At 38.3% G+C, this 10,980-nt stretch overlaps 1 protein-coding gene across 1 annotated transcript in view; it reads left to right on the forward strand.

Moving 5' to 3' along the window:
• The window catches only part of TXNRD1 (thioredoxin reductase 1), a 24,636-nt gene extending 14,711 nt beyond the window's left edge, over nt 1-9,925 (forward strand). The window contains exons 10-13 of the mRNA XM_010283891.1: nt 1,713-1,820; nt 3,828-3,923; nt 6,177-6,311; nt 9,544-9,925. Of these exons, the coding sequence (XP_010282193.1) occupies nt 1,713-1,820; nt 3,828-3,923; nt 6,177-6,311; nt 9,544-9,606 (402 nt within the window). The 3' untranslated portion in view covers nt 9,607-9,925. The remainder of the gene's footprint in view (nt 1-1,712; nt 1,821-3,827; nt 3,924-6,176; nt 6,312-9,543) is intronic.
• The last annotated feature ends 1,055 nt before the right edge of the window (nt 9,926-10,980 follow it).

Raw genomic sequence — 10,980 nt, forward strand, 5'->3', positions numbered from 1 at the left:
TCCCCAGTCACGAAGGAAATTAGAGTTGAAATGTGTAGAAATTAAAATGACTAGAAATTAAATAGAGCTGACCAGCCTGCTAGTCTGCTATGGCAGCATGACTAATTTGGTGGCTATGGGGAGAGCAGTGGATGTTGTTTTCTTTGACTCTAGTAAATGCTTTTGACACTGTCTCCTATAACATTCTTATAGACAAACTGATGAGTGGACAGTGAGGTGGACTGAAAAATTGCTGAAGTGCCAGGCTTAAAGGGCTGTGACCAGCACTGCAAAGACCAGCTGGAGACCGGTCACTAGTGGTGTGCCACAGGGTTGGATATCCGATACACTTCTGTTTAATAACTTCATTAATGATCTGGATGATGAGACAGAGTGCACCCTCAGCAAGTTTGCAGATGATACAAAACCGGGGGAAGTGACTGATGCACCTGACAGTTGTGCTGTCACTTAGAGGGACTCATCAGGCTGGAGGAATGGGCTTACAGGAATCTCACGGAGTTCAGCAAGGAGAAATGCAAAGTCCTGCACCTGGGGAGGGGTAACCCCATGCAGCAGCACAGGCTGAGGAACCACCAGCTGGAAAGCAGCTGAGCAGAGAAAGCCTTGGGGGCTTTGGAGGACAAGTTAACTGCGAACCAGCAGTGTGCCCTCATGACAAAAAAGGCCAGTGACATCCTGGGCTGCATCCTGCAGATGTGTCCTGGCAGAGTATTGCCAGCAGGTGGAGGGAGGTGACCTTTTCCCCTCCACATGGCACTGGTGAGACAGGTTTGCATTTTGTGTACAGTTTTGGGCTTTCCAGTACAAGAAGCACAGGGCAAGTCCAGCAAAGGGCCATGACTATGATTAAGGGACTGGAGCATCTGGCATATGAGAAGAGGCTGAAACAGCTGGGAATTTTTATACCCTGCAGAGGAGATGGCTTGGAGGGCTCTTATATCAATGTGTATTTATACCTGATGGTAGACAGTAAAGAAGATGGAGCCAGACTGTTTTCAGTGCATAGGACAAGAGGCAATGGATTCAAACTGAAACACAGGAAAATTCCATTTAAACATAAGAAAATATATATTTCCAGTGAGGGTGGTCAGGCCCAGAGGTTGCCCAGAGAGGGAACCTCTAGAACACTGTAAAGCTCCAGTGAAGTTAGGGGTTAGTGTTTGTCTCTCGTGGTATGTGGTAAGGTGCACAGTATCAACCCTAGCTCTAGCTGTCCCCCCAAATGGCTGTAGTTCATGTCTTTGGTTCTTTGGCATCACCTAGGCCAGAGTTGATAAAAAAGGTGATAGGTTTTGATGGTGGTGGCGTCTTTGCAGCATTCACAGCTAAAAATAGCATGCTTTGTAGAGGCAGTTGAACAGTCTACTTTTTATCTACTTTTAAAATGTACCAGACCTTTGATCTGGTACATTTTTAAAACAGGACACTGAATTTCCTCTTCCTTTTAATCTATGTGTGTTAATGTCAGTGTGACTTTAAATTGTCTTTCTGTTCTTGCTCTAAAGGCCTCTGAGAGGTACAACACCAAAACTGTAGTTTAATTTAAAACCTTTTTTTTTTTAATTAAAAAAAAAAAGTAGCTTTCAGGAATAGTCTGAATAATCCAACTTCTCTTCTTGTCTAAATTTTGGACTGCTGAATTTTTTTACCCATTGTGCTGATTTTATTACTGATGTTGTGTGGGTTTTTTATTTGTTTTGAATGCCACCCAGTGTGACTATGTGAATGTTCCAACCACTGTATTCACTCCTTTGGAGTATGGAGCCTGTGGGTATTCTGAAGAGACTGCGGTGGAGAAGTTTGGGGAAGAAAACATTGAGGTAAATGCCTTAGTTTCATCTGGATTTTAAGTTCCAAATTTGTAATTTAAAATAATGTTAAGGGTCGATTAAAACAGCATTCCATGTTCTGATATAAGGGCAGGAGGAGACTAGGTACATTTTTGTCTTTCTTGGCAGTTCCTAGACATGTTATAAAAATAGTTCCCAATTTCGATAGCTCTAGTTGCAAATATGTTCTATGTTTGTGAAACAGGGCTTGAAGGTGGAATATTTGCTTAAAAAAAAAAAGGTGTCTTTGTGTCTGCAAATACTCCAGGATAAATTAAAGCTGCTTATGTGTTGGAAGCAATACATTGGTTTTAATGTCAAAGTGGAACTTCTTGAAGCTACAGTGTGGCAAATTCCTTGCCATGGGGATTTTTACTTTATAAAGCCAAATGTTGTTACGCTCATTTTTCGTGTTTATTTGGACTATGCAAGGAGGTATGTGCTTAATTTTACTCACGTGAGTGATCCCTTTTCATTCACTGGGATTGCTGGTCAAGAGTGAAATTAGACATATGTAAGCACTTAGTGCCTAAGGCTGTTCTTACAAAATACTGTACAGGCTACATTACAGAAAGCGTGAGGGGAGGGAGTCTGACATTAAACTGAGCTTTTATGTCCCATGAAGATCACCTGAGGAGCATTATTTGGGGAAATAAGCAGATAAGTGTTAGCTCATAAAATTGAGAACTTGTCTCCCTCTTAGCTTTGTCAATTATATTTTTTGACTTGGACTGTAGAGAAAAGAAGTAAATATGACTTAAAATGGCAGTGTTTCAAGTACTGTTAACTTCACTACAGGGCAAGGGGTTTAAATTCTGTTCTCCTCACAAAGTTTGTATCCGCACAGTCAAATTTGTGTTATTGAGTCAAATTCTTGCGGTTACTTGTGTAACACTGGACCCTTCTTTCTGGAAAATGCATTTTCCATTTTCAAAGCCATTTTTGAAAATATGCATCTGGAAGCATTTGTATTGTGGCTATGTCCTAATTTAGTTTATTCTGACCTCTCTGTCATGTCACCATATTGGCTTTTGCAAGCTTCAGTAAAAGTATAGAGTTGCATCTGTTAATTCAGACCTGATAAATTTCAGTTTCAGCTAGTGATGCTTATAAATGCTTTGTAACCCCATTAATAGAAAAACTGTCCCTCCCAGTCTGTGAAGGGACATACTTTTACTGGAATTGCGATCAGTTAAAAACTTCTTTCAAATAGTAATCAATCTGAGGTTAACTTCTAGTGGAAGCTGTTGAGAGTTCTGGGTAGAACTGTGCCTCAAAACACCTGGTCATTTTCTGAAATGCATGCTATACAGGTGGGTGAGCAACCTTGCCTGCAGTTAGGAATCTGTCCAGTGATGTTGGCTGGGGCAGACAGAAGGATGTGGTTTGGTTTGGTTTTGTTTTTTTAATGTACTTTTCATTTCACAGTGATATATAATCTAAGAGAGTATGCAAAAAGCATGTCCTCATCTCTCCTAAACCCAGGCTCTGAGGCTATTTCTTCCCTTTTTCGGCTCAGAGAAATATTTTTGCCTTCATCCCAGGTAGACCCAGAGACAATACAGCCTTCTGTGAGGGAAGCTTGTATTTGTCTAGTTTAATGAGAACATGGTGAACTGCATCCTGGAAGTGTAATACACTTAGAGCTTCTCTTTTTTTTTTAATTATTGGATGACACTAGTGCTTGTTTTGTAGAGGCTTCCTTCTCTGGCGTTCATCAAGGGGAAAGAGCCTCACCCTGATTTCAAGTATTCCAAATTCTACATGCATGTCTGATTGCTAATGAAGAGTCATTAGTTAACGGTTCATCCTTGTGCTGTGTCACAGTTGTTGAAAGTTTTTACATATGTGGTTTCCAAAAGCAATTGCAGTTAGGAGTAAAGCTCTGCCTTTGGAGATGGACGAGGTAAAGTTAAGATAATCTGGCAGTTTTTGAAAGATCATGCTGTCTGCTGTGGAATTACACAACCTTTTTTTTTCACTGTGTTGTATTTCAAGGTGTACCATAGTCATTTCTGGCCACTGGAATGGACTGTGCCATCCAGAGACAACAACAAATGCTATGCGAAGATAATTTGCAATATTCAAGATAACGTAAGTGCATCTTTCCTTCCAGGGAAAACAGCAGCCACGCGTTCATGCGGGACCATTGATACCACAGCTATAAATAGGTTATTTTTAACAAATTAAACATTAATTTACATTTTTCTACCTTTTGAAATGTAATAAATGTTAGTAATAGTGAGGCAATGCTTTTGTCAATACAAAAATTGCCCTCAGTAAAATAGAAAAATCTGTCATTGCTATCTGTATATGGTGGTAATTCATATATGTAAAATAAGAAGTAGAGATATCTAAGACTGTTCATTAATTCTGAAAAGTGAATGAATCAATGCATGCAAAAATGGTTAGAAGTCTTACATGTTTATCTCATTCTCCCCTCCCCAAACTGGGATATTCTTTTCTGGAAGATTCTTCTCTCTGAAATTGAAGTCACTTGGAAACCATCATAACTTGTAACCTCTGCAAATCCACATGTGTCTATAAAACTCTTGAGCTCATTCTAACAGGATTAATGTATCTTGCCTGCACAAATCTCCTTTAGGGTGATAATACCAGGATTATCCTTGGACTAGGTTAAAACTTCCTGGCTATGGAAAGGTACAGTACCTGCTGAAGCAAAATTACTAATTGGTCAAAAGAATTGGTATGCCCCCTCTCAATGATCACCATCTATTTAATAAAAATTTAGTTAATTTTAGTAATATGAATTATTATGAAAGATAATAGGCTGTAAAGATGTATTCCTGTTAAGATAGTGACATGGAGTTATCAGTCCTAATAAAATTTTTTATTTGTTTTATCTATTTTCTTCTATCTTCAGACAGAGGTTTATCTTACTGCAGTCTCTCTAAGCATCATGTCACCGTTTTGTAAGATCTGAAAACCTGTCTGGTTTTGCCCATCTCTTCTTTCTAGAGCAATTTGCACTAGCGTGAAAGCTATTTTGGAACCCATGGTTATGTTCCTAATCCAAAGTAATTTAAGAAAATAAAAAGCCTTAATGGTGATTTAAAGTGTTTCATTAATTTGTTTCCATTTCTTGTCCTGAAAATTGCAAATGTGTTTAAACATCTAGAGGCAGAGCTGAAAGTTAGACTGGATGAAAAATTTGTTCAGTAACTATTTAAAACTGTAGTTACCCCAGGTTTTTTACTATGATTTTATTTTTACATATATACATATTTTTTAAAGGGAAAATAAGGTTAGTTACATTTTAGTTATTACGTAATTATAGCTTTTCTTATTTAAATAAACCTTGTGGTAAATCTCAGTCCTCATGCTTACTGAAAGAAAAGTAACCTTTCAGTGTACTGAGTGTCCACATTCCCTCATACGTGATATTTAGCAGGAGGAGCAGATAATTTCTGATGCCCAACTGGGCTACATCTATGCTCAGCAAGTTCTGATTAATGCCCTGAAAGCCACTGAAGCCCACAGCAGTTGGCATTTGCTAAAGGAGAGTTGCTTTTCTTTAAGACAAAAAAAAAAAAAAAGAAAAAGAAAAGAGAAGTAAGCTTTTCTTTAAGCAAAACAGGTCAAGTCAGTACTTCTGTTGAGTGTTTGCTGAGGATGTATGTGCAGTTTGATGTATTTTGCAACTGAATTGTAGTATAGATGTGAGAAGTGTGAATAGTATCTTCCTTTTAACTGGATGTCTTTCCGTTTGTTATGCCAGTGTCTAGGTATATTCTCTCCCAGTGACAGCAAACGCTGAAACAAGAATAGTCATCAGTTTAGTTACAATGCAGCTCTTGCTACATATGTTAGCCAAACCTTCAGCTTGTGGCCCTTTCCTGTAAGCAACTGTCAAACTGAAATTCCTTTAATAAGTAAAGCACCAGCACAGGCCCAGCATAGGCCCTGATGTTACAAGCCTTTGTGCAAGGTGCTCATCTTTACTTAGGCAAGCAGTCTGTTGAAATGAGTGGAATAGCTTGCCTGAATAAAATTTAAATGCATGTTTGCAATGTGGACAGACATTATAATCAAACATGGATCATGGTGTGTGTTGAATTTGTATGCTGCTGGTGTGAACAGAGGACTCCTGCACAAAACTTTGTAAGGAAGCTGATTCTTGAGTTCCTAGTTGAATCTTTTCCTTTTTGGGGAGAGACCAAAGTTCTACCAACTATGTCCCATCTGTTGGTGCTAATGATAGTTCACATTTGTGTAGTTACATTAATTTGTGGTGTGTTTGGTGAACTGATGAAATTATATGCTCTGAGTATATGAAGAAAACTGAATGTATGACTGTACTTGCATTTTATTATCTTTGGTATTTAGGAGAGAGTCATTGGTTTCCATGTGCTCGGTCCAAATGCTGGAGAAATCACTCAAGGATTTGCAGCTGCTATTAAATGTGGGATGACAAAAGAGCAGCTAGACAGCACCATAGGAATTCATCCTGTCTGTGCAGAGGTTTGTATATGAAGTCACCTCATGTCTCAGCTTTTGTAGCATTCTGGGGTAAGGTGTTGGAAATCTGAATAGCAGAGCTCTACTAAAGAGGTCTGAATTTGGGGGAAGTAGCAGGGAGGGAAGGACAGGAAATTAGCTGGTTTTAATATTTAGAAATCTAACATTTAGGTTTAATCTGGGTTTGGGGTTTTTTTTGGTGGTTTTTTTGGTTTTGTTTGTTTGTTTGTTTGTTTGGTTTTTTTTTAGTGTGTTAATTTGTGAAATGTGTATGGTCTTCCCTAATCCAGTGCTCCCTCTACTGGGAACCTTAGAATTTTCCTCCCACTCAAAAGTTCCATTTATGAAGGATTCAAATACAATTTCTGTTAAAGTGGTTTTCAAAGCTAATTTTTTTTTAAATATGTGTACTTAAAATATAAACTGGTGTATAGAAGGGGACCAGCTACATGACAATTATTTCTAGTAAATTCTACCCTTGGAGAGATCTTTCCTTTACTCTCTAGGACTTCACCTATGAAGTGAAGTACACAAGGCCACACAGCCATTTTTTCCTTGTGTTTGTCTTGCTGTTCCTCTTTAATGAGGAACTTAATTTTCTGTAGTGGGTGGGGTACAGCTGCTCCCAAGTATAAATTGAAGATACTCCACTGCTTTTAGTAGTATTAGGACCAGTTATACGAGCTGAGGATCCCTGCAAAAACTGTATATCACCTTTGTAGGTCTTTGTACAGAATCTGTGTTCTTACCTGCATGTGTTAGCTACAAAGTTTAATAGAAAGCACCAGGATGGTTGTTTGCAGTGCAGTCCACTTCCCTTGTTTTGTGTTTCCAAAGTGATACAGTTTAAGCAGTATAATATGAGTTCCATGGGAATGGACTGCTAGCAATGTGAATCATCTTCAAAGCAGATCTTCCACAATACAGATTCTGTTTTTTTTTTCTGTTGTATGATTTCATGGGGTTCTTGGAAGTCCTTGAAGAGGGGTAGCAGGTCCTTATCTCACTGGAGTCCCTGTGGAGGGGGAACACTGAGGGAGGCATTCAAACCTGTGAACTCAAGCAGGATATTAGCATATGCCATGTGAAGAGAGGATGATAGTCATAATTTATTCTGGACATCTGAGCTGCTAAAATTGAAACTGAATAGAATGATGATTAGACATAATTTAGGGAGGTAATTTCACATAATCATATTTGTTTGCGTGGGGGAGGAAGAAATTGGCTCAGGAGAAATACACTATTTAAAAGCTCCAGGGAACAGCAATCACTTTTAGTGCCAGTCTTCAAAAGTTTTTTTTATGCCTGTTAGTTAATTTAATCTCTTCAGCAGTAAGCAAAAATCAAAGTGCAAGATGGTTCTCTCTGATTAAAAAAATGCCTAAAAATTGTTTGGAATTTGTGAGGACTGAGCATACCTGGATGAATAGAATGATGGATAGCATCGGCATTATTTTTTTCTTACGTCCATGTAAAAACAAAGGAAAATGAAGCCTGATCTGAACAGGAAAGGGAACGGTGTTGCAGGGTCAAATGCTGACATCTTCACTGGCATTAGTACTAATTCATTCCTCAAAGAGTCTCCTGCAAAAGATGGTATTACTCAACTTGAAGGAGACTGTAAGGTGAGGGGCCCCATTTCTCACTGCTTGCAAATCAGAGCCAGATTTCAGTTCTCTTATTTGAGCAACATTTTACCCTTCAGAAAGCCTGAACTCTGAATGGAATTTCTTGCAAGGCAAAGTACAAATAAGGGTGAGCACAGATTGGTAGGACGTCAGCCTTACAGGGAAGCGCCTCTCAGCCTAGACTGTACCGCACGGCTTGAAATACAGGTGTATATAATCGAGCATCTGTGATCAAGAGAAAGTGTCCTCTGAAAGCTGGAACAATTCTTTGAATTAGCTATTGGATCTAAGGTTTTGTCTTCACTCGGAATAACTAACAAGTTCTGTCAAAAAACCCTCACGTTTCCAATAATTATCGAATGTGTGCATGGTCCCCGCAGCTGCTGGAACTGGCTAGCGCACCCAGAGCTTGCAGTCAGGCCAAGAAGAAAGCAGATAAATTTTGCACTTTTTCATCTTTGTCTTTCAAAGTGAAATAATAACAAATGTTGTCAGTCTGTGGATCAGAACTGAAGAGTTAGAAACCCTGTCTCAAGCTATGCACTATAGTTTGAATATATTGCTGTTCTTCTGCCATATATATTAGACAGGCGTTTGTCTTCCTAATTTGTGCCTAATGCTTTACGTGCTTATAGAAAATGGAAGAGATATATCATTTATTGATGTTGTTCTCTGAAAGGCTGCCAGTAGCCTTAATGCAGCAGAGCTTCTACTTGGAGAATTGTAGGGCTTTCAGATCCCCATTATCTTTAGACACTTCAGTGTTATTTGCATAACTGAAATGTGTATAGACTTCATTCTGTGCTAAGTTTATTCTTCCTGAGAGATGGCTTTGATGATAGCTAATTATTGCAACTTTGAACCTTTTAGATAGAAGTGGTTTTGATTTCCTTTTTTCCTTTCTATATCTATGCAAAACTATGCAATTATTTGCATAGTAAAGTTCTAATATTAAACAAGTGTTTGCAGAATTTTTCTTCTTGAATTTTGGTACCTTTTCATTTTACAATAATTATTCTTGAAAATGTTATTTTCTTTAATGTGACTTGAAAGCAGTAAAGATTGGACTTTTCAAACCAGATTTACTCAGTGTTTCTTAGCTATTGTCCAGGGGATACAAATCCCAGACATAATACCTACGTCCCACATTTCTTTAATATCTAGAAAGGCACAGACGCAAAATTTATGTTGTCTCCAAATGTCATAGCCTTGGGTTAACTTCAGTTTCCCAACAAAGAAGTTATCTTTGAGCCACAAAGACACATATTCATTAGGTGTACAGACCAGAGTTTATTAGTGCTGAGCTTGTTCCCGCTGTAAAAACTGAGGACCATGAAGAGAAAAGGTGGTATAAAGCCACGTGACTTCCTTAATTCTTTCTTTTCCACTGTAAAAGAAAGACCACAAGGTAAATGAAGAGAACAAAGGGTATTTGTATGCATGGGTGCTATTTAGTGGCAAGGATTTTAAATGTATGTTTTTCATTATTCTTTTATTACTTTAAGAAATGGCTGTGGTTTTGAGTATTATGCCCAAGCTGATCTTCTAGAAGAGAAAACACATTCTAGCCATACTAAAATTTGTCTTTTTTTCTCCTGTCTCTTAAGATATTCACCACTCTGTCTGTGACTAAGCGTTCCGGTGAAAATACCCTCCAGGCTGGATGCTGAGGTTAAAGATCCCCATTCTTGTTATTGCCAGAGACTGACTTTCATCGCAGTGTCTGACTTGTGCAATTCAGAAGAAGGGTTTGGGGGAGAAGTCATCCTCGGTCGTCTGCAGAAGTGTGTAGACTGTAACCAGAGCGTGCCCTCATGCGAAGGAGAAGAGCACTGTGGGAGTTGGTCACTTGCGGTGATTGGCTGACAATTAGCAATGCAATGGGAATATTGACTATCGAGCTGTTGCTTAGCAGGGCATTTAATGAATGCTTTCATGAAGTCATAGCCTGAAGCCTGCATTGTCTGGTGGGCAGTGATGGAAGAACTGCTAGTACAGCTGGACAACAACTGTTTTGGTTTGGTTTTATTCCTCTCTAGTTTCTTATCTGAACAAAGAACTTCAAACTCAAGAAAATTGCCACAAGTTCCAATAATTATATAGTCCCCCTGTGTACTAGGTTATAGCACAGCAATTGCAAGGTCTCCTCACGAGCATGCATTTTTCCAGCCCAATGTGCCTGTGGAGGGGAAATTGTATCTACATCTTTGATCATGAGGAAGAAGATATCCTTGTGAAAAAGTTTAGTATCATCTAGAATAACGTATTTCTTGGCTTCCAAACTGACTCCGTTGTGACTTTTTATTTAAGAGAAACATATTTGCGAAAACATTCTCCTTAGTGAGAAACAATTGGACTCGATGATCTTAAAGGTCCTTTCCAACCTAAATGATTCTATGATTCTATGAAAGGCAAATATTTTTTATTAAGGTCTTGTTGTACAGAAAGCTGCTTTTTTTTCCCTGAAAGTAACAACCATGCATATAACACAGATGTGACTTTCTTAGCTTTATCTTGCAGCTTATGCAATTATAATTAATCCAATTTGGAACTGACAGAATTCCAGTGTGGAATGAATTATACTTCCAAGAGCTCTGTGCAACTTTATTAAATTTGAATAAATTTTTCCTTTCCAGGTGAGCTATCGTATGCTGCCCCATTTCAGGTCTGAATTGGACACTTTGAACACAGCAACATTGATGCTTTCCCACAGATTAGTGAGCCTATAGAATCAAAAAACCCAATCTCCAAAATCCAATAGTGAAAAATACTCTGTGTGGATGTGGCCTAAAAGCTGTATTTAGTTCCATGTGTGCTTTGGTTTATATTTAATTAAGAAGACAACACTTTTAAAGCAGAGTTTTCCATGAAAAATAACTAATTCTTGAATATTCCTCCTGTGTTGGATAAACTGCATACTTACTTATCAAGAAATGGTAAAAATGTCTCTCTAATGGAAATGAATGTACTTTGGTTTTTCATTTCCCTCTGTTTTAGTAGAAAGGTTTGGATTACTTTTATTAAATGGTTCTCAGGAGTTTAGT

The sequence above is a fragment of the Phaethon lepturus genome, unplaced genomic scaffold (assembly GCF_000687285.1).
Source record: "Phaethon lepturus isolate BGI_N335 unplaced genomic scaffold, ASM68728v1 scaffold50493, whole genome shotgun sequence".
NCBI classification, from domain to species: domain Eukaryota; kingdom Metazoa; phylum Chordata; class Aves; order Phaethontiformes; family Phaethontidae; genus Phaethon; species Phaethon lepturus.